General features: G+C 36.8%; 1 protein-coding gene across 4 annotated transcripts in view; it reads left to right on the top strand.

Annotated features, from left to right (window-relative positions):
* MBOAT2 (membrane bound glycerophospholipid O-acyltransferase 2) overlaps window positions 1-20,676 on the top strand; it is a 110,143-nt gene that overhangs the window by 63,039 nt on the left and 26,428 nt on the right. For 2 of the 4 annotated variants that reach the window (XM_071741864.1, XM_071741866.1), the window contains exons 4-7: window positions 6,380-6,475; window positions 10,188-10,243; window positions 18,740-18,794; window positions 19,567-19,750. In XM_071741864.1, the coding sequence (XP_071597965.1) occupies window positions 6,380-6,475; window positions 10,188-10,243; window positions 18,740-18,794; window positions 19,567-19,750 (391 nt within the window). Of the gene's footprint in view, window positions 1-6,379; window positions 6,476-8,426; window positions 8,535-10,187; window positions 10,244-18,739; window positions 18,795-19,566; window positions 19,751-20,676 lie in introns of those variants that run through there. The other 2 variants (XM_071741867.1, XM_071741865.1) reach the window with 2 other exon arrangements.

Here is a 20,676-nt window from a genome sequence, read left to right as displayed (position 1 = left end):
CACACTCATAGACTGAAATTGTGAGCTACATAAGTGTTTCTGTTCATGTTTTACAGATGGGAAAATCAGAAAGTTTCAAAAGCTCTGTAAATTTAGCTCTTAGGTCCAAAAGTTCTATGCACTTATGCAGTGGGAATTTGAATGCCTAAAGAACAACTACATTAATACAAATACTTGCATTTGTGGATCTTGGTTTCATTCGCTTGCTCATAATCTTTCAAGTCTGTGATGAGTCTTCCTGACTGCCAGAGTTCAGATCTCTTCCTTGATTGTCCTACCTGTCTGTGCTGGTTGTTGAGTGGTGTCACAGTGAACTTTCTAATGCACAGTGGCACCTTTGCCACCATAATAATTGTAAACTTCTTCTGTATGTGTGCAACATGTATTTCTTGCTCTGAACAAAGAGGTATAAGCTATTTCATGTAAGTTCCTCTTTTGACCATTGCTTTGAGTTGGCAGACTTGCTTGTAGGTGATGTTTGGCTTTTGATAGTCTCAATACAGCTTTTTAGTGCATACTGTCTAGAATTATGATTGGAAAATGAAATTTGATCAAATTTCCCAATTCAGACTAGTACCAGTCATTGAAAAGAGAAATCAAGACTATCTTCATGGTTTCTTTTTTTGTAGTTCAGGTATAAAGTTTATGAATGTCTCTTTAGAATTCTTGTATGACTTTTGTGTTACCTGTAGGCAGAGGAATTTAAGTAATGAAAATTTTCACTAAGGAAGCTTTCAGCTGGCAAAATAATTACAGGTACCTTCCTTGTATGTTACTTGGAGTCTCCAGACAGTCCTGCTAGCAATAAAAGCTTTTGTTCATTGATAAATCAGTGTTAAAAAAAAAATTCTGGAGTGAGAAGTTAATTTGCTCAGACATCCTCTTTTTGACATGAAAAAAACTGGTGTTGGCTCACATAAAGAATGGCTCATTGTGTTTGGTTGTATCCCTACTTGTAGAAAAGAGAACAAATCAGTAGTATGAGGAAACTTCCAGGCACTCGATGAGAATGGAAAGTACTTCAATGCTCAGAGAAAGATATTGATAAAATAAGATTATTTATTTCCTCAAGAGAATTTTAAGTGACTTTTCTCAGTTATTTAAATTAAATGTATCACAAGTGAGTTTTAGGAAATCTAAGACAGAGAATAATTCAAGAAGGTAATGGAACACCTTGATGATATATGATGAGCAATTGGCACTAATATGAGTTTATGTATAGGTGAAAAATTAATGATTTTGGTTCTGTGTCCCAGAAGATAATTGATAAAGAACCTAACACTCTTAATCCTTTTTAGCATTGACATGAAACCTGCATTTATACAGACATGTAGCCTCTTTCACTAGCATATGTTGTGATTAAATGTACTCAGAAGTTTCTGCTGGTTGACTTTATAAAATATGATATAAGGGAGAGATCATATGATTCTTTCAGATGGGGTAAACAGAGCAATTATTATTTTAATTGACTAAAAAAAAAAATAAGGAAAAAAAATTGAGATAATTTGATTGCTCCAGGCATTTAGAAGGAAAACTTTGAAGATCATGCAGATCACAGATACAAGTGGTTTTCCACATGTTTACTGAAGGGCAGTGAGATTATGAAGGAAAGTGCAAGCATTTCAGTTGCTAATCTAGGCTGAAAGTGCAGTAAAATTCAAATGTGTATAGAGGTAGGATCCAGGCAGTGCCCAAGTAAATAAAAACTAAAAAAAGTATATTTATATTGTTATAAATAAGTGTAACATATATACTATAAGAATACAGTTACATCCTAACTTAGAACTCTTACATCTTCAGTGTAGCTTTGAATAATTATTATTTGCCTGGTGTTAATGTCTAACACTTCCATGAATGGTTGTGCCATGACTTGGACTGTCATTGAGTAGTTAATTTTCTTTTTTTTAGTTTTCCATTATTAACTGGAAGAAGGAAAAATGTTCCAAAAATAAATTCAAGGCTTCTTTTCATAATGGGTTCCTTGTGTTCTTGCATGCAGCAATCTACAGGTACTATTTTTTCCCCAACCTTAAAGCTAAAGTATTTCCTTTTGAGTGTACACTGAGACTACTGTATGCCACAAATAACCATTATGCATAGAGCTTACTTTTTTGCTGAGGACTGGTTTCTTGCCCTGCATATCACTCTTTGGTGAAGTATCTCAAATTGACCCCTGGAAATAGTCAATAGTGTTTTTGTCAGGTGGGAGAAAAGAAATCTGCATGAAAATAGAAGTTGGCATCCTGTATTCAGGAGTAACTTGTGTCAGGCTTCACCATGAAGCAAAGAAAATAGAGCTACTGAGAGGTTTTCTCCAGGCTGGGGGCAGGAGACTGCTGACTTAGATCTCTAGATGAGATTCTGGAGGAGCACATGACAAATACTGTGACAGTGGTAAGGTTGATGCATCCTGTGAATGTCATTGCCATGCACTGCTTAAAGGATGTAGAAGATATGGAACTGTTGGGTAATTGTGGTGCTTTAACTTTGCTGGGGGAGGGAGGGAGATCAGGGGGGAGAGAGAGAGAAAATTGGACAGAAATGAAACAAGTCATCTGAAGGGATGGGTCTCTTCAGGTTAAAGGAATCTTAAGCATCGAATCAGAGCAAAGCAGGCATTTCATTTAAGCTGTGTTTTAAGTAAATCAGATTTTTCAGAAAAGCTTTTATTCCAGATGTGCTGCTTGAGATGTGTGTCTGACTGCAAAGCAATATAAAAAGCTTGGGAAGGAACAGGGCTGCAGCTTTGGTGCAGGTCAGACCAGCTGTAGAGCTTGCAGTAAACAGTGGTCAGTTGTAATCAAAACTGTCTGATTTCTCCCTAAAGGTGAAGCAAGAAATAGTTTTGGAAGCAGCGTACAACTGTTCCCTCTGATAAATATCTTCTTTAAAAGAGGGCATTTTATTTTGAGAAATGGTTGGAAAGGAAATCCATCAGTCTTCCAGATGGTTTGGGATGCTTACACAAACTCCTGGCTTTCCTTTGATACTGGAGCAATGCAAATATTTCATTCCTATAACTAAATTTGATTCTTGTGGACTTTCACTTTGCATATTCCACCTTGTAGGGATTTGTTTTGTTTTCTTGTGGTTTTTTTTAATTAATCTTCTAGCACATTCCCATGTAGTGATTCTGGCTGCACAACCACCTTCTCAGCAAATAGAGTCCCATATGTTTCCCAGCTGCTGCCATCCTTAACACATGCAGAAAATGTCTCCTGGCAGTCTGAATGCAAATTCCAACTGGCTTCACCTCCTGGCTGAGCAGAACACCCCCTGTCCCCGGGCAGCATTGTGCTGTTTCCCTGTCTCAGGTGTTGTCTCCAGGCAGGGATGCGTGGGTTGCACTGGAGCTCAGGGGGCTGAGCCTGCTGGGAAACCTCTTCTGCTCCACAGCCAGCAAGCAGCAGCAGCTGCAGCACCCGGGGATGTGCATGGGGAAGGAGATGGGTGTGTAGCTAGGGCAGGGTGGGGAGTGGGTGAATGAAGTCACTCATGTCTTTGTCCAAGATGATGCTTGCCAAATACCAAGGTCACAGCAGTACTGGATTTAATGATTGGCCTCACCATGGATTTGCCAGCAGATAACTTTTTTTTTTATTGGTAGTGAGTTCTTATATGCAGTCTACTGGAACAAAATAATTTAGTCTTGCAAAGTATTCTGTATTTAGCAGTTCTAGGTTACAGCTGCTAAACCAATATGGCTAATAGGGCTTTGCTTCAAAACAGTGCTTTCAATAGTCCTGTTATTATCAGCATTTGATAATAACTGTGTTTCCTTAAAAGTACTGTACTGAAGTTCTATTGCTGCCTGTCTCCTTTTTGGAGACCACTATCTGGCTTTGTGCTCTATGGGACTTGGTTGGTTTGTAAAAGTAGATACTGGGCTTAGTTCTGATGTCTGAAAGAGGCTACTGACATAGGACTGGGGAGGAGGAGGAAGGTTAAAATCATTTGCATGGTGTGATGGTTAAACATCATGTATCTAAATTATGTATATTCTATAGAAATATATTAAAAATGGGTTCCCAAATGAAAATTCACAGTAAAAAAATAAAAGAGGTTGTGGACCTTAGCAGCTATTTTGTTTTTGACTTATGAATACTCATGTTTGTCAGAAGATGTGTCAAGGATCTCATCCCTTCATCTGGGCTTTGTAAGGCAGATTCCAGTAGCAAGGAGTTCTGCCCTTACATGTTTTGTGTTGTGAAGCTATTATACTGTCTTCATGTGTGTTTTAAGTGCCACATACAATTGTCAACTTTTTAGAATATTAAGGTAGTATCTAGTGCTCTTATCTACATTGTTTACTGTTATACTTTCAAGTGATTGCAGAAAGAGGGGTTGATATAGAACACTTATTACTTTTTTAAGATGAAAGAGAACCTGGGTGATCTCACATGTCTCCTTTAAGTTCCACAGTAAGATTTTGAACAGGGTCAACTTTAGCTATTAGCTTTTAATCTGATGGGAGATTAAATACATTTTTCTATTCCCACTGTTCTTGGTTCTATGTTACTATGGAGACCTACAGGAAGAATGAAGCTCACGTTCATTCCATCCCAGGGAGGAAATGAAAGCACCCTGCCTGTTATATGGTGGTCAGGTGTACCTTTTGAAACCAAACAATAACACATTTGCAAACAAAAAGAGATTATTTTCAAACATAATAGAAGTAATGGATCTTGACTGGACATGAAACCTTTATTTCAAGACTAAATCCATACCATGTGCCAACTAGTTGGTGACAAAGTGCCCTCTGTTGTTTTTTATGACTTTGTTCTGCAAGATATCATACTGTGGTGTTGGCCTTCCACTGCATGGAAAGAGCCCACAGTAACAGGAGCTATTATGACATCTCCCAAGGCATCCTTTTGTCAAGGTTGCAGTTTTATTTTTTACTGCACTTTGTGCAAACAGAAATAAGTATGGCAGGTACTTGACCGCATAGTTTATAATTAAGATGCTGTGTCCCTCAAAAGTGTACAAGAGGAAATGGGTTCAAGCTGTGCCAGGGGAGAATTAAATTGGATAATAGGAAAAAATTCTTCACTGAAACAGTGGTGAAGCATTGGAACAGGTGGCCTGGGGAGGTGGTAGAGTTGCTGTCCCTGGGGATATTAAAAAAATGGGTGGACTGGGCACTTTGAGAGATGATTTAGTGGTTATGGTAATGTAGGACTAATGGCTAAACTTAATGATCCTGAAGGTCCTTTCTAACCATGATGATTCTATGAAAAGTGTAAAATCACACAGAAATGCAACTCTTGCCCCTGGCTATATGCATATAATCAGGTAATGTATGTCATGGTGAGCCTGGGCCTGTGTGCAGCCAACTTGCCTGTGAAGCTGACCTCTGAGTTGTCATCTTATCCTACAACCCAAAATTTCCAAGGGGTACAGATAAAAGCTGTATCAGACCAACGATTCAGATCAATGTAATATCTTAATTTCTCAATTTCTTCGTGTATATAGAACTGGAATGACGCTGAATATCACTAAAATTCACCTTAAAATGGGAATGGATTTTATATGAAACACTTGCGTGCAGGGAATGACGGAGGAAGTGCTTATGGGGAAGTCCCATGTAACCATCCTTTTTGACTGGAAAATATAATGAGCATATTTTGTGAGGTGTATTGGCAAACTGATTCTCATTTAGTGTAGTGTTTGTATATCTTAAAAAGAGGGGTAAAAAAAAAAATCCCAGCCCTGACCTGTAAAAATTATGGGTGAGATCACAATAATAATACTTATATAAGGTGGTTCTTATTTATGTTTTTCTTACATTTGCTGAAGATCAGCTTTAGCAGGAACTATAAAAGCATCCTGTTCCTTTTTCACTCAAATGTGATTTGTGTATTTGAAAAATAATTGCTTTTTCCATTTCTTTGAAAACAGCAAATGTGGAATTTGTGGTGCTGAATTTTGAATGTATAGAAATGCATTCAGTGGAAATTGTTTGATGTATGATTTGCCAAATTTCTACACTTACGAAGAAAAAAGTTTGCTTTGAAATAAATAAATAAATAAGCTTACCAGTTTTATTTTCTCTTTATAGGACCTCAAGTTTTTATGGTGGTGCTTGAAATTATAAATCCTATGCTTTATTAATGTGAACAAATATATTGGCTAATGACAATAGAATTTCTTTGTACTGCACAAATTTTAAAAAAAGTCTGTATGATTCACTACAATAGAATAAATACTACAAAAAACCCCCAGTCAGAATTAAGGTGTAATTGCACACTCCAATTATGTATTTTTTTTACTGGAAATAATTGGAGCCTAAACTCTACTTAAAAAACAGTTTATGGTCTACTTAAAAATGTTTATGGTTTTTAATTCAAAAGCGTTATTTTTTTCCTTTGCCTTCCAGGTATTGCTTTGTTTTTGCTTTGGGATACCTCACTGTGTGCCAAATTACTAGAGTCTATATTTTTGATTATGGACAGTATTCTGCTGATTTTTCTGGGTAAGGAGAAAAACAGTCTTTCCATCTTGTCTTCCTACATGATAATGTATCTATTTCTTTTTGTTCCAAGTTATATGTGTTAGCCTTTTAAATTTTGAGATAAAGCTGGACCTATGTGATCATTTTGCTTCCATGCAATATATATATATATATGTATTTTAATTGTGCAAACTGAGAATTTTGGGAACAGTTGTCTGTTAGAACCACAGATCTGTTGTCCACTGCCTCCTGTGCCTGTCTGAAGGGTATAAAGGAAATGGTGCCTGTGGGATTTTTTTGCTTTTTCCCCTAAATTCTCTGTTACTGCCCATGACATTATGATGAAATCTGAATTGTAGCTGATATATTTGCGTGTCTGGCACAGTCTGATACCACTCTGTGAAGAAGATTTGAATGTCTTATGGATTTTAGCTTTTAGCTAAATTAACTTGTTCAGAAGAGGAAACCTAAAGAGGCACCTGTATGGTGTAGTAGTCACACAGCACTTGGAAATAGAAAGTTTTGTCTATATGTGTTTATATTTTATATAACAAACAACGCTATCATTGACTTGAGCTGTACAGGAGAAAAACTGAATCAGCAAAGTAAAAATAAATTATATTGGTGGTTGTTCCTACTGCAGACAGAGAAGTGAAGCACAGCATCTGCTATAGATAAGCTTGCTCCTGTGATGGTGTTTTTTGTTGACTTCAAAGACAATACGTATTTTGCAAAAAAGAGGTGGGAAATATTTGCTAGTCTGATTAAAAAAAAAATGCCTTAAATAATTTTCAGGAATAAATTTCAGTGGTCTTTCTGGTTTAGTGTTACCTGTGTTGTGCAATAGAGTTGTGCTTTTTATAAGCCTTGTGACTTTCAGTCTTCACTGGTAACAGACAAATAGTCCAGAAACTTAACTTGTAGCCTAAAAAGTTTTATGGTTAATGTTCATGATGTTTTCCATCATTTTTACTTGGGTCTTACCTTTTGAAACATCTTTTTACATTTATGGCTACATCCAAGTGTCTGCCTTCAAGCTGCAAAACAGAATTCCAATTGTAGTCAGTGGAGATTTGATGGATGCTGACAGTAGAGCCTGGAGGGCATTTCAGCTGACCCACCTCCATGGATCTACCTTACTGTGAACTGGGTCACTTGCCAAATGCCCCTGACTACTGACTGGATCTCTGAGGGCTGTAATGAGAGCTTGCAACATAGACACTTGAAAACTAGATTTACTGGTGTTGAATTAAATGTCACCATTACAGGTGGAACTGTAATCCCAGTGCTTTCTCTTCCAGTTCACAGTATGATCAAGTGTACGACCTTGGAATGATCAAAACTCTGATCTGACTCTGGAAACAGTTTAATTGCATTTGTTTGTTGCCCCTCTCCAAACTCGTAGTAGAGCTTGAGCAGATGTGACTGTTCTGCTTTCAGATAGCAGCTCTCTTTGTGACTCTGTTGGTTTGGTGTTAGTTCAGAGATTTCTGCTAGGTCTAAACATGTCCAAAGACCTAAATGTTCTGTGCCTTGATCCAAAGCCTAGATCCAGATCTCTGTTTGAGCTGCCCAATTTAAACTATCCTTTTGTGCACCAGTTTGGGAGTTTAATGTATTCGTATCACATTAAATTTCTGGTGTGTACTGCATCAGTTGGACTTGATGAGCTTAAAGGTCTTTTTCCAGTTAAAACTTTTCTGTGATTCTATGATCTGATTCCTTGGGGCCTGTGACAGAATTTATTTCCAAACAAAGAGGAAACAGATAATTACCTGAAGGGGGCTATATTCTGGAAGTTTTTTCTAGTTCCAGGAAGATAAAGTAAACTTAAAAAAAAAAGAAACAAAAGTTGCCTAACCAGCTGTTGAATCCCAGCATCAGCAAGTTCTTCCAAAGATGTTGGTATGGAGTCATATAGTGATTAGCCCCAGAAGAGCTTTGAATGTCTGTTTATCTATATTTCTCCTAGCATACCATGCCCTGCTCAGATGTCTGAGCCCAGAGAATCTGCGAAAAGTTTGAATGAAGGAATTGATGCACTGGCAGTGGAGAAAGCTGAGGAAACCTTATGCTAGAGGTGCAGTATCTTGTGCAGGGCTGTGTGGTCCTGGCTTCATTACTAACAGGTCCCATCTGCCAGTGAGCCTTCCCCTGTCTCCTTTGCCCTTCTGCCAGCACCTAAAAGGGATGGTTGAAATCTTGGTTCACAGCCTCAGTGTTGCAGGAAGGACTCTTCCTCTTTTAGTCTGTAGATTGTGGCACCTCAGCCAAATCTCAGAAGCTACTGGAATAATCGCTTGAAAACAAACGAACAAACAACAAAAGTTTTAAAATGCCAAGGTCTGTTATGGTAACAGTGACAGATGTATCAGCTAGAATTGCTCTAAGCTCTGGCCAGGCAGGATCCATACTGTCACATGTCCACTTACAGAAGGAAAACCCATTATATTCAGAATCAATTTGGGATTTCTGCCAGCACCAGGCAGGTCCACAGCATAAATACTAGAAAGAGATAAAAAGGATTTTTCAGACTGTCTGTATTTGTTTAGTTTTCTTCCTTGCTGACCCTCATCTGTCACTCCAGCCGTGTTATCAGGACTTTGGAGCACTGATAATACGGTAGAAAAAACTTTCCCTGATTGCATTTAAAGACTGGAAATACTGTTTGCCTTGAAATAACCTGAAAGAAAACTACACAGACTGAGCCATCTGGCAAAACACTGGTGTTGCCCTGTCAATGAAGGGGAGGCCTTTATGGCTCTTGGATTTGTTTTACTGTGCCAAGTTGAATATATTCTAAAACGCCAAGTGCAGTCAAAAATACTTCAGCAAAACTATGTCCCCATCATACAGTATGATTACTTTGTTGAAGGTTGGTTTTTTTTTAAATATTTTTTTCCTTCAGATCAGATACAGTCCCTGATATATTTTTGATATCTGATTACAAAGTTAAATTTCTAAATTTGTTTTAAATCTACTTTTTAAATCTACTTTATGATCTCATCAGTTGCCTCTCTCCCCCTAGTTAGAGGGTTAGCAAAGCTGGGATTTACCTCAGCCAGCAACTCTGAGATACTACAAATTATAGTATAATTTCTCAACATAAGGGAGAACTTAGCCAGGGAAGAATATTTCTGTCAAAGATCTGCTCGAGTGTACCAAATTCAAAGCAAACAACTCCATGGGAGCCAGCATAATTATGCTGGGGTTTTGTTTTGCCAGATATGTTTATTTGAACAAAGTAATAATTCTAGATGGAAAAATTCAGCATAGGAAGTAGGTGTTAGTAGAAGCAGTGGAAGTGGTCTGCATATCTAAATGAAGGAACACTGTTCAACTTAGGTATATTTTTCTTGTCCCTTGCTTACTGATGCTGTAATTTGCCTTGTGTATAATTTTTCTTATTACCCTTTTTTGTTTTCGTAGTGTAAAAAAAAATAAACTATGATAGTAGAAAATAACTGAAATGCTTTGGTTCGTTTTGTGGAATCAAATTCAGTAATAGAAGGCATGGGTTATCAAATACTAGATCTAGGGACTGAATTATTCTAATTGCATTGAATTAATGGTTTGAACTGCAAAAACTAATCACTTTGTCCTTGCATTGAAAATCTTCCAGTTGAGAGGAATTAACCTGGACTATTAGTATAAACTTTCCTTGATATTTACGTGTGAAAGAAAATCCTTAAGTTTTTTCTAAATGATTCTTTCTTCTTTTTTTTTATAACAGTCCAATGATGATAATTACACAGAAGATCACTAGTTTGGCATTTGAGATTCATGATGGTAAGATTTCTTTATACTACGTTTAGTTTATCATACAAAATAAATTAAAGTTCAATGTGGATGTGTTTAGGACAAAATACATTTTTATGTTGCAACCCATTCTTTGATGCTTACTAGTGGAAGTTCTAAGTAATGTTGCTCAGACACTACAAAAGCTCTGAAAATGCTCACCTTGTTCAGAAGGTACACTTCATCAGAAGATTAATAACAGTTCTGGGGCCAGTGACCAATGACCACTGACATTTTTTGGTCTGTGATGTTGATCATGAAAGTAAGTTAAATAATTGCCAAATTCAGAAATCTCTGTTGCCGACAGAGTGGTAAGAAAAGGACATGTAATTTCAGTTGCTGAGCTCATCTTTTAAAGTGCTGCTAATGTCTCCCTAATTTGTGCCATGTAAACTGATATTTATTAAACCTTTGTATTTTTTTTTATTATCATAGTTGCACTTTCTGCTGACATGTCAGTATGGATAGGGATGTTATATAGCTATGATTGTCTTATATTCTGTCACATTTTTCCATTAGGTAAGTGGGCCTTACTTTTGACAAAAATGAATCCTAATGTTGGCTTTCATGGGCAGAGTATTTAGGTTTTTAGTTACCTTTAAATTCAAAGATGTAATTTTAATTTTAAAGCTTAAAAATATAATCCAATAAACCTAACCAATTAGCTTGAATCACTTGGACCTGCCTCTGTCACTTGAAGATTTGAGGGTGTAGCCCTAAACATCTGGATCAAGCCACCTGTTATTCTGCAATTTCTTTAGTAACATTATGTGTTGAGTTCAGTATCTTTCTGCCTCATATGCTTCCTAGTTTTGGTGCTGTTTATGTTTCATTTTTTTCCTTTCTTATTAAGTTACATTGTTTAGAGAAGCCTGGAGGCAGCGAAATTAATGGATATGAAAAGTTGGGGAAACACCTTTTTGTAGAAGTTCTTGTATGAATGAAAATAAATAATGCTGGGCATATCTAGTTGATGAAAGAAGTTAGAAATAAACTTCCAGAGAAAATACATGCAGAAGTATTAATCCTGTAAGCTATCATCAATTAGAATACACAGTACTCACGTTAGAGGAAACAGTTTATTATAAGGCAGTAAGAATTCTAATATCAAAGATAAATGCTCTTCCTTTTACTATTATTTTGCTAAGGGAAAGAGCTGTTCTGGATTTGCTGACATCCTGCACAAATAGTGTAGCTGTGGTATGGGACAAGCATGTGGGTGTTGCTGGTAATTCTGAATTGTGTTTGATTTAGTCAGCTTCTTTCTTAACTTTAATCACAAACTAATTAATGCAGTTAATTTCTATTTCCTCATAAGCCCAGCTTATTGTCTGTCTGAATGTATTGTAGATATTATTGATCATTGATGTGGAGTACCAGTCTTGAAATTTTTTCTTGTGGGTATCATATCAGAGATCCTCTAGAGCCTTTGTCAGCCTTGGGGAGTAGTTGGTAATATATTGTAGAACTTTTTTTCTGGTTGTGTTTGCACAGGCTGACCATGACTTTCAAACACTGATGTGATCATTTTGAATTCAAGAGCAACTACTGGCCTGGTGTCAGGACATCCTAAGAAAAGATATGCAGGGGAAACTGAAATTGTATTAAAGCAATGACTTTTAACTGTAGACAACTTAAAAGGGGATCATCATGAGAAATTAATGAAAACAAGCCTGCTGTCAATGGGGTTTTGTTCTCAGTACAAAGTCCATGCTTCTGCTGGAAAATACTTTGAGGTGCACTGATGGGGGAAGAGATGATGTTGAAAATGATTATACTGATTAAAGACACTCTGAGCCTCTAGTCACAACTACTTGGCTATATTAATCACCAATGACTTTATTTTTCCCTCTCATTTTTTACCAGTATGACCAAAGAGAGGTAATGAAAATCAACAGCTGTATAAAAAAGGTGTTGGTGTGTTTGAAAATGGTGGTAAGCTTCAAGTCTTTAGTTGTAGGTGGGTTGGTTTTGTGGGAAAGGCAGGTCTTTGGGGGGGCTTCGTGGTTTCCTGGAAGCCTGTTCATTTTGTTCAACTGGTTTCAGGGTTACATTTGAAGGTCCTGGGTAGAACTGAATGTGATGGTGAAGGACCCTCACTCACACTGTGTATCAAAGAGTCTCTCTAGCTAAGTGGACATGTTTGATACCACGTTGTATGCTAGTATGGAATCCCATAAATAAATAACAACTACCCCTATAACTGTCCCTGTGCACTTACTATGGGCTTTTTTTAAGCAGAAAAAGTATATGCAAGTTGCATAGGATTAATGTAAGCTTACTGTATAATACTTACTTTCCATAATGCTGCATGGATCACACATTTACACCTGAGTAAATCTGGAGTATTCCTTTGGTGTACTCTGATTTCTGTTTTAACCCTGTAAGCACTTGGTAGTTCTTGCCTTCTTATATTTTCTTGTTACTCAAATGAGCACAGCCAAAGACAGGTAGTCAGTATTTTAAAATTTGCTTTGTATTTCTTGCTGGTTATCTTTGGCATCACACATGTAAAGGCAGAAAGCCTCAGAACATGATTTGGAGGCTGCTTGTATCCATATTATTTGTTATGGCAAGAGTTAGATGTATTTATGCAACACTTTAGGCTGTTGATGGAGTTAAGGGAGAAAATAAATCTTTTGTACTTCAGATCCTATGTTCTGGAGTAGTTTTTTCTTTTTTGTCAATTTTAAAACTAGTATATTTTGGAGAAGGAAATGGTGCATTGCAGTTATTCTAGAAGCAAGGGGCTTGTCTACAGCTGCAGCTCAGAAGGGCTGTAGAAAGGAGGATTGGACTTGCATGAGAAATTTCCATCTAAGAGAAGGTGGCAAGTAGAGAAGCTTTTGCAATTCTATTTTAAGGTCCTAGAAGTTAAGTGGCAAAGAGTATATTGTCAGATACTGTCATTGTTTAGCTCTGTAACTTGCAATGAGTTCATATGACAGTCTCCCTTTTCTGCTTGTAAGCCACTCATCCCTACACAGCCTCACTCATTTTACTACAGTTCTGCACGAGATCAGGACAGGCCTATGCCCAAGTATAACCTCACTAATCTATGTGCTTTGACAGCTTGTTTTGCATTCTAGTACTTAATGAATCATAAATAGTTGCTTCAAATATTTATGTTCATAACTCATTGAAGTTCTGGAGCTTACAATATATTTATTTTTAAACCTCCAAGAGACTCGGCCAGCAGAACTAGGGAATGTTAGACTTGATATTTGATACTTAAGTGGAAAAAAATTACCACAGTGTCTTCCAACCTTGTTCTTATTTATTTTATCTAATTTAAACATAATTAAATTAAAATAATACGTAAAACTTCAAAAAAAAGTGTAATTTTTTAAAATGCAGTACTTATCTACTAAACATGAAATCTATTTCTTCCAAATGATTTCTTCATATTATGATGTTTCACCCGTAGAAATGTGTGACTAGATACAGGTAAGAAACAAGAACCATAACATTCTTCTGTCAGCTGCTTCTAATTACCTGGGAAATTTATCTCACTCACTTTCTGACCACAAAAAAACCCAAAACAAACCAAAACAAAAACAACTCTCTCTTCCCTTCTGTACCCTTCTCTCACCTCTTAGGCCTTGAGTTTCAGCTCTGTAATTGCTAATTTACAATATGTTTTTGCTGGAATGGTGCCTGCTTTTTTTTCCTAATTATTGTTTTCTTTTATGTATCTGGTGCTCTCTGTTTTTAAAAGCAATATACATTGATGCTGCTCTGGCAAGGCACTGCATTTACTGTGAGAACAAAAAGGAGTAAGGACTACAGTGAATATGGAACTTGAAGGCTTTTCTTTTAGTTACCTCTGTCTTTTAGTGTGAATGATATATTAGCAAAATAAAGTTAAAGGCTCGTCCTAATATTTTAGGTCTCCTTTACTTTGCCCCAGCAGCAGGCTATGAGGACAATGGCTGGATTATTTTGTGGTGTTTTTCCTCATACTGCTGTTATACTAATTACAAAGTTGTAATATTTCCAAGTAGGCTGTTAAAACCTATTTCCCTCCTGTGAAATAATGAAAGTATAGTCTATGTCCAGTGTGGTCTGTGAGAGGAGATTTTGGTGCATAAATGAAACAAATGGAAAATGGAAAGCAGGTAAGAAAAAAGGGAACAAGCAAGGGTGAGGTTGCAGCAACTTACCTAAAAGCTTTATTATTTATCTTTTGCCACCTGCTTCATCAGGTTTCGGTGCTACACTTGAGAGGGTTTTTAAGCAATGCTCTTTTCTTTTCTTTTCTTTTTTTTTTTTTTTTTTTTTTTTTTTTAAATCAGAAAGTAAATTCCTTGTTAGTTGGCAGCTAATAAGCAATCCCATCCAGACTGCAGTACCTGCTATTATGTTAGTAGCAATGGCTTTGTTAGCTCTTCTTGAACAAAGTAATAGTGTCAGAAGTACTGCAGAATGTTTCTTGATGTAGTCGATATAAACATTTCTTCTTTATTTTTAATTGCCTTGATTCTTTACCTTGACTTTCCAATGCACTTGTATGATATCAAATATGTATTATTCCTAATACTTATAAATTATTAAAATATTAATAATGTTTCCTTTTAAAAGTGTATTTGGGTGGGCATTGTTATGAAAGTATAACAAAGAGGAAATGGAAACAATTTCTGAGACAAATGTGTACTTATGTTTGCAGAACTAAATACTCTTAAAGATTTTTGATAAGTCATGATGACCTAGTTTTACTTAGAAGTGCTGGTATTACAGCGAAAAAGTTGCAGCTTTTTTACCAAGAATGTTGTTTTCTAGTATGTGTTATGTCAGTGAAATTGCCCTGCTGTGGTAGTGAATGGGTGTGTTTTGGGGTTTTTTTTGTTGTGTTTTTTGGTTTTCTTTGTAACTTGATGCTTTCTTCTTATGGCTAAGAGTTTTTTTTAATGCTGTCTTCAATTGTCTTTTGATCCAATATGCACATTACTTTTTTTTAAGTGTTGTCTTTTGTGTTGGTGACAGGATGGTCATTATTATTTCAGTATCAGTTACTAAATCACTTTGATTACAGTATATGTCATCAGTTTTTAAAGGAATTATATTGTATTTCTCTCCTTCTAAATCTTCCAAGTGTTGTTCTGGGCCTGCATTTGGTTGCATAAATCTCTGAATATCAAGACTTGATTTTTCTTGCTTTTTGTAGTTTCTTTGTAATCTTACCCAGCTGACATCTGTGTCTAGTTTGCTTTTGTTGCTGCCAATGTGCTAGTAAAAACTAAAACTGATATTGTCATTCTGTCTTCTTCAGGTCTTAAAATACTTTAATTGCAGCATGCATTTGGGCTCAGCTGGTGGTACATTTCAGAATCTCAAATTAAAACTTACTGTAATTACAACAGAGCCCGTGATATGATCTCTATATTTCAGTATTAATAATGTAATACAATTTTATATCTCAACATTGTCAGTGCTTGCTTACTGATTAGCCAGATCTTGTGCAACTACTAAGGTGGATATATGCAGATTAACCACAAAGCTGGGGTGTTGCTATGATATGATTGTAAACATTGTATTATGGTAGTGAGAGCATGGTATTAGTCATAACATCCCTTAATAAAACCTATATGGCAGGATATTGGCTTGTACCTAAAGATGGTGATTTTGTTACCATTAGGATGTAGTCTCTTTAGGAGGAATGTAAAGGTGCAACTTCACCATAATCTAGACCATTGAGTAAAAAGTTTTTTTACTAATGATTTATAAAATTCTTTTAACAAGGAAGGAATGTAGGACTATTTCCTATTTCACAGCTGAGAAAACTTAAGTTATAGTCACTGCCTGACCAGCTGATTTCTCCTGAACAGATGTTCAATAAACCCCATTTTCTCCAATGCCCATTGTGTGATTTTGTAGCAACTGAAAGCTCTGGCCATTGCAGTCTCCTGCTTCAGGACAGGAGAAGCAGTTCTCGTAATCCCCAAAGACAAGTTACAAAACTTCATGAGTTCCCTAGCAGGGGTATCCTGCTGAAATGGGGTTTCTTCATGTCCAATGTGTAGCAGGTAGGGAACAGCTATAATGTATGAGGCCTCTGCTCCCATAGGCAGATACGCTGCCTGGGAAGTATTGAATGTATATATATTAATTCATCTCATATCAAGTAAGCATCAATGTAAGAGCACCTTTTCAGTATCTACTTTCTATTAATTAAAAAATGTTAACAAGTAGCTTTTGGAAAGCTTTCAAGAGTAGGACAGATGCAGAGATCAGTGGTTTCTTTGTTCTTCTGTGCTATGCAAAGATAATAAATGGGCCTTCAAGGCACTGAAAAGACATTAAAAAAATATCCAAAACAGGGAAAGCCACTGGGCTGACTGACTGACCTCAAAGAAGCTGCTGGATGGAGGGAAGTCTTAGTGAAATGAAAAGTTAACAGAGGCTTGGTGATATGTGGTATGTTTCAGACAGCAAGTGTATTGCTCGCTAGGTTATTTAGGCCTTAAGTGACTTCTTATCTATTTACTTGTATAAGCTAAACATGTTTTAAATATGCCAATTCTTTCTTCCTCACCCCTCCAAATATGTAAGTCATATTTCAGTGATTAGACTCTTATGTTTTGGGTTTGAGTTTTTTCCCTCCTTTTTTGTACCACATAAATGATGTGAAATCTTTCATTTGACTAATTACCTTTATTTAGTGGTTAGTCTGGCTTTATGCAAGTTTATTTGGTCGTACTTGGTGACTGCTTCCTCCTTGGTGACTGCCTTACGTGCAAAATACTCATGGGAGCATATTCCAACCTGCCCTGGTTGGTTTGCATTGTACACACTGAAGGGGATCAGGGGCTCTGTGAGGGCTACTTCCCTACACCAGTCATGCAGAGTGACCTGCATCTGTCTATAGGATTCTTTGTGTTAAATTTCTGTTTATGTTAGTGTTAAGTTGAAAGATTCACTACCTGGGAATTGTAACTTTATGGCCTTAAAGGTTAAAGGACCTTTTGAAATGCTTCTTCCACAAAAGAGGATTGTGTTAGTCCTGCATTCAGAACAGTAAGTGTAGAAATCTGCTGTTAGCACCAAGCAGATGAGAAAACATAATGGTGGGGAAGCAGAAATGTCTGCACTAAGTGTGCTGCTTTGTCCCTCAGTTTCTTGCCTTGAATGGGTATGAATGGGGGTGACTTTCCACTGAGAAGGATCAGAACAAAGGAAGGTATTTTTCCAGGACACATTGCAAGAGATGAGTTATCAAGTTGCCAACCCCTCTGTATTCTCAGTTTTATTGAAGACGTAAGGTGCAGTTTTAAAGTCTTAACTGTTTATAGATCACAAAGACAACAGAGCTATCTTCTCTTCAGATAAAAACTATTTCCATGAGTCATAGAATTAAGTGAGGCTTGACTTACCCCCCCAACTCTTAATTTTTTTTTTTTTTGGTCTTAAGCCTGAGTGATTTTGATATCTAAAAAAAAAAAAAAAAAAGCAAACTTGGCTTGAGTTAAAACTTTCCATATGCTTGGATCAAATATGAGGGCTCCCCTCTCTGGATTTACTGGCAGCAGGGGTGGGTTGAAGGCAACCTTTCTGTGAGTGGAGGAGCATCTTCTATAGAATCACCTATTTTCATAAAGCACACTGGGATTTCATATTTACATTATTTCTACTCTTTCATCAAACTTAGTTAGAAATCGGCTATTGGGTTTAGACACTGCTAAGGAGGAAGATAATTTGTGTGGCATTCCATAACCATAATTTTCTTTGGGAACCTGTGCTTATAAAAATAAATCTATTCGTGCTTGCAGTGGCAAAGAAAACTTGTGAGTAGCAGGGAATTGATGCACGTGCTAAGGCATTTCAGGAAGCGTGGTATATATAGGAAGAGGTAAATTTAATTTTGCTGCTGAAGACTTGGCCTGCGTCCCTCTGCTAGCAGGGGAAAGGCTTTTCCTTAGTGCTCATGGACAAGACTTGATCATCCTTTACTGGTTGTGTCTGCTGCAGGGGACCTTGTTTGCAATCTTGAAGCATGAAGGTGCTCTTGAGGTCTGTCTTAAGTTTAAGTTTTGAATTGCTTAAATCTATCTTGTACTGCGCAACGGCTAAAGAAATGTCCCTCACTTACTGCAATGTTGAAAGGGTTTTGGGGCTTCTCCAGTTTCCAGGACTGGGAATAAAGGACTTTAAAACCTGCAGACTTTGAAATATTAACCAATATAGGGAAACTGGGTTTGCCAACACTTATTACAAGCTTTTTTAATGCTTTCCAGAAGTACTTGTGCTTTCAGGCTTAGGCACTGTTGGATGTAACTGGCAATGTGAGAATTTGTTATCTTGTCAACAGTAATAATAGTTTGATCCCACTCCACCAAAAGTGTTATGTGACATAATATTTCTGAAATTACTTGAGGACTTAAGAAATTACAGTGTAGCATGAGGCTTGCTGCACTGAGTAAAGAAACTGCTAATTAACATCTGGAGGTTTAGTTTTTCTTTATTTTTCCATTTTCTTTCCTTCTTCCATAGGAATGTTTCGGAAAAATGAAGATTTGACTCCATCCCAGAGGTGCCTGGCTGTAAGGTAGGCTTTCAGACATTTGTCAGTCTAGTTTTTGTGGATTGGACAAGATGATGTTTAGTATGCTCTGTGGAATTGCTACATTCAAGACAGAGTATATAAACTTATATAAAACAGATCTATACTTTCTATATTTGCAGTTTAATTCATTCATCCATCTGTTCTGAAATAAATTGCTAGTAATAGGTTTTAGTAGAGAAGCATTCTAAATTCTGTGCAGTCTGTGCAAATAAAGACCATATCAGACAGGAGACAAAGTTAACATTCAGTACACATGTAAAGTATCTGATGAAGGAACGTGCTTGTTTAGTTCTGTTTTTCAGTATTTGACTTACCTTTCTTCCTTTATTCATAGCATATTGTCCCAGACAAAGCATTCTTGACTCAAAGCATTTTCCTTAGTTGGAATTATTGCCAGTTAATACAAAATTTTGTTTACTGGTTCAGTTATTGAGGAAAAAAAGCTATAAACAGTTGAAAAAAGACTTAGGGAAATACCCTTCCTTCCCCTTCCCTGGGCTCAGCCTCAGTCAAACTGAGGAAGGAGAGAGAGTCACCAGAGTTCAGGAGATTGGTAGGAAGATTCTCAGGGTTGACTGGAAAGGAATACTATATGTAGAATGTTTTAAGCTGTGATTGCAAAAGACACAGAAACTGCTTGTCTGTGTGTGTTTTTTACTGCAGTTAGAAGGAAGCAATAAGTTGGAGTATGACTTTTCCTACTGTGGAAATTCTGTGTATTCCATCTCACGAGTTGCTTGTGTTTGAATTACAGACGCATGCCAAGTCTACTGGAGTATTTAAGTTACAACTGTAATTTCATGGGTATCCTGGCAGGCCCACTATGCTCTTACAAAGACTATATTACTTTCATTGAAGGCAGATCATACCAACTGCAACAGTCTGAAGCAAATGGGAAAGAAGATACAAAGTATGAACAAACAGATCCTTCTCCAAATGTAAGATGTATGACTTGCAGTGCTGATGCTTACATAATCATTGCATGAAAAGCTTGGTTTGCACTGTTCATTTACAGGCATAACTTCTGAACTGTATCTGGAGTTCATTCATCAACAGTATAGCTCCCTGATCAAAAAGTTAAGTACTTTCTGTTTTTTAAGGCAGATTTTCTCCATGGTTTCCAGTCTGGGTCTTGTGGATAAAAGCAGATTAAATTGGAACTTCCTAACAAGATTATATGGTAAAAAGTCATCTTTAACTTAAAATAATTCATGCATGTTTCCTTCAAAGCATATGCTGGGCATAAAAAGAAGTCCTAGGAAGACAAAGTGCACATTTTGTCATTCAGAAGCTGACGATACTTAAAAGTTTCTGAAGGTTTCATGAACATTCTCAAATTCTCCTATTATGTAATGTCTTCGTGCAGCAAGTAGAAAATGGTCATGTGTACCAAGTCAAAAAAACACTCATAGGAACAATTTCATTTTTCTTGCTTTCATTCATGGAGAGAGGTATTAAAGATGCATTTTGGTCTGGAGCTGTAGCAAAATGGCTAGTTTGTACTAGCCGTAACACTAGTAATCCATACCACATATCCTTTTTCTCTCTTTTTTTTTAAATTTAATCCAATTATTTTAATGTTCAGGGTATTATTGAATATTGGGGTTTTTCCCCTCTGTTCTCTTAAATAGGAGTATATCAGACTTGTAAATTTGTATGTGCCTGAGATAATTTTTACCACACATAAAAAGTAGAATTGTTGTGGAGTCAAATGGAATATTTCTGCTAATTCTAGTGTCAGATACCTGCTTTATGCTTGTCTTGTGGACCATCAACTATTGCTGGAGCAGATGAAGACGAGCATTTCCACGTGGAGCTGCTTGTCTGGTCCTGCCATCTAGAGGTTACCATCCCCACACCTGGG

This window comes from Heliangelus exortis, chromosome 3 (assembly GCF_036169615.1).
Source record: "Heliangelus exortis chromosome 3, bHelExo1.hap1, whole genome shotgun sequence".
Taxonomy (NCBI): domain Eukaryota; kingdom Metazoa; phylum Chordata; class Aves; order Apodiformes; family Trochilidae; genus Heliangelus; species Heliangelus exortis.
The sequence above is the reverse complement of the archived record's forward strand: the minus strand, read 5'-3'. Positions and strand labels throughout refer to the sequence as shown.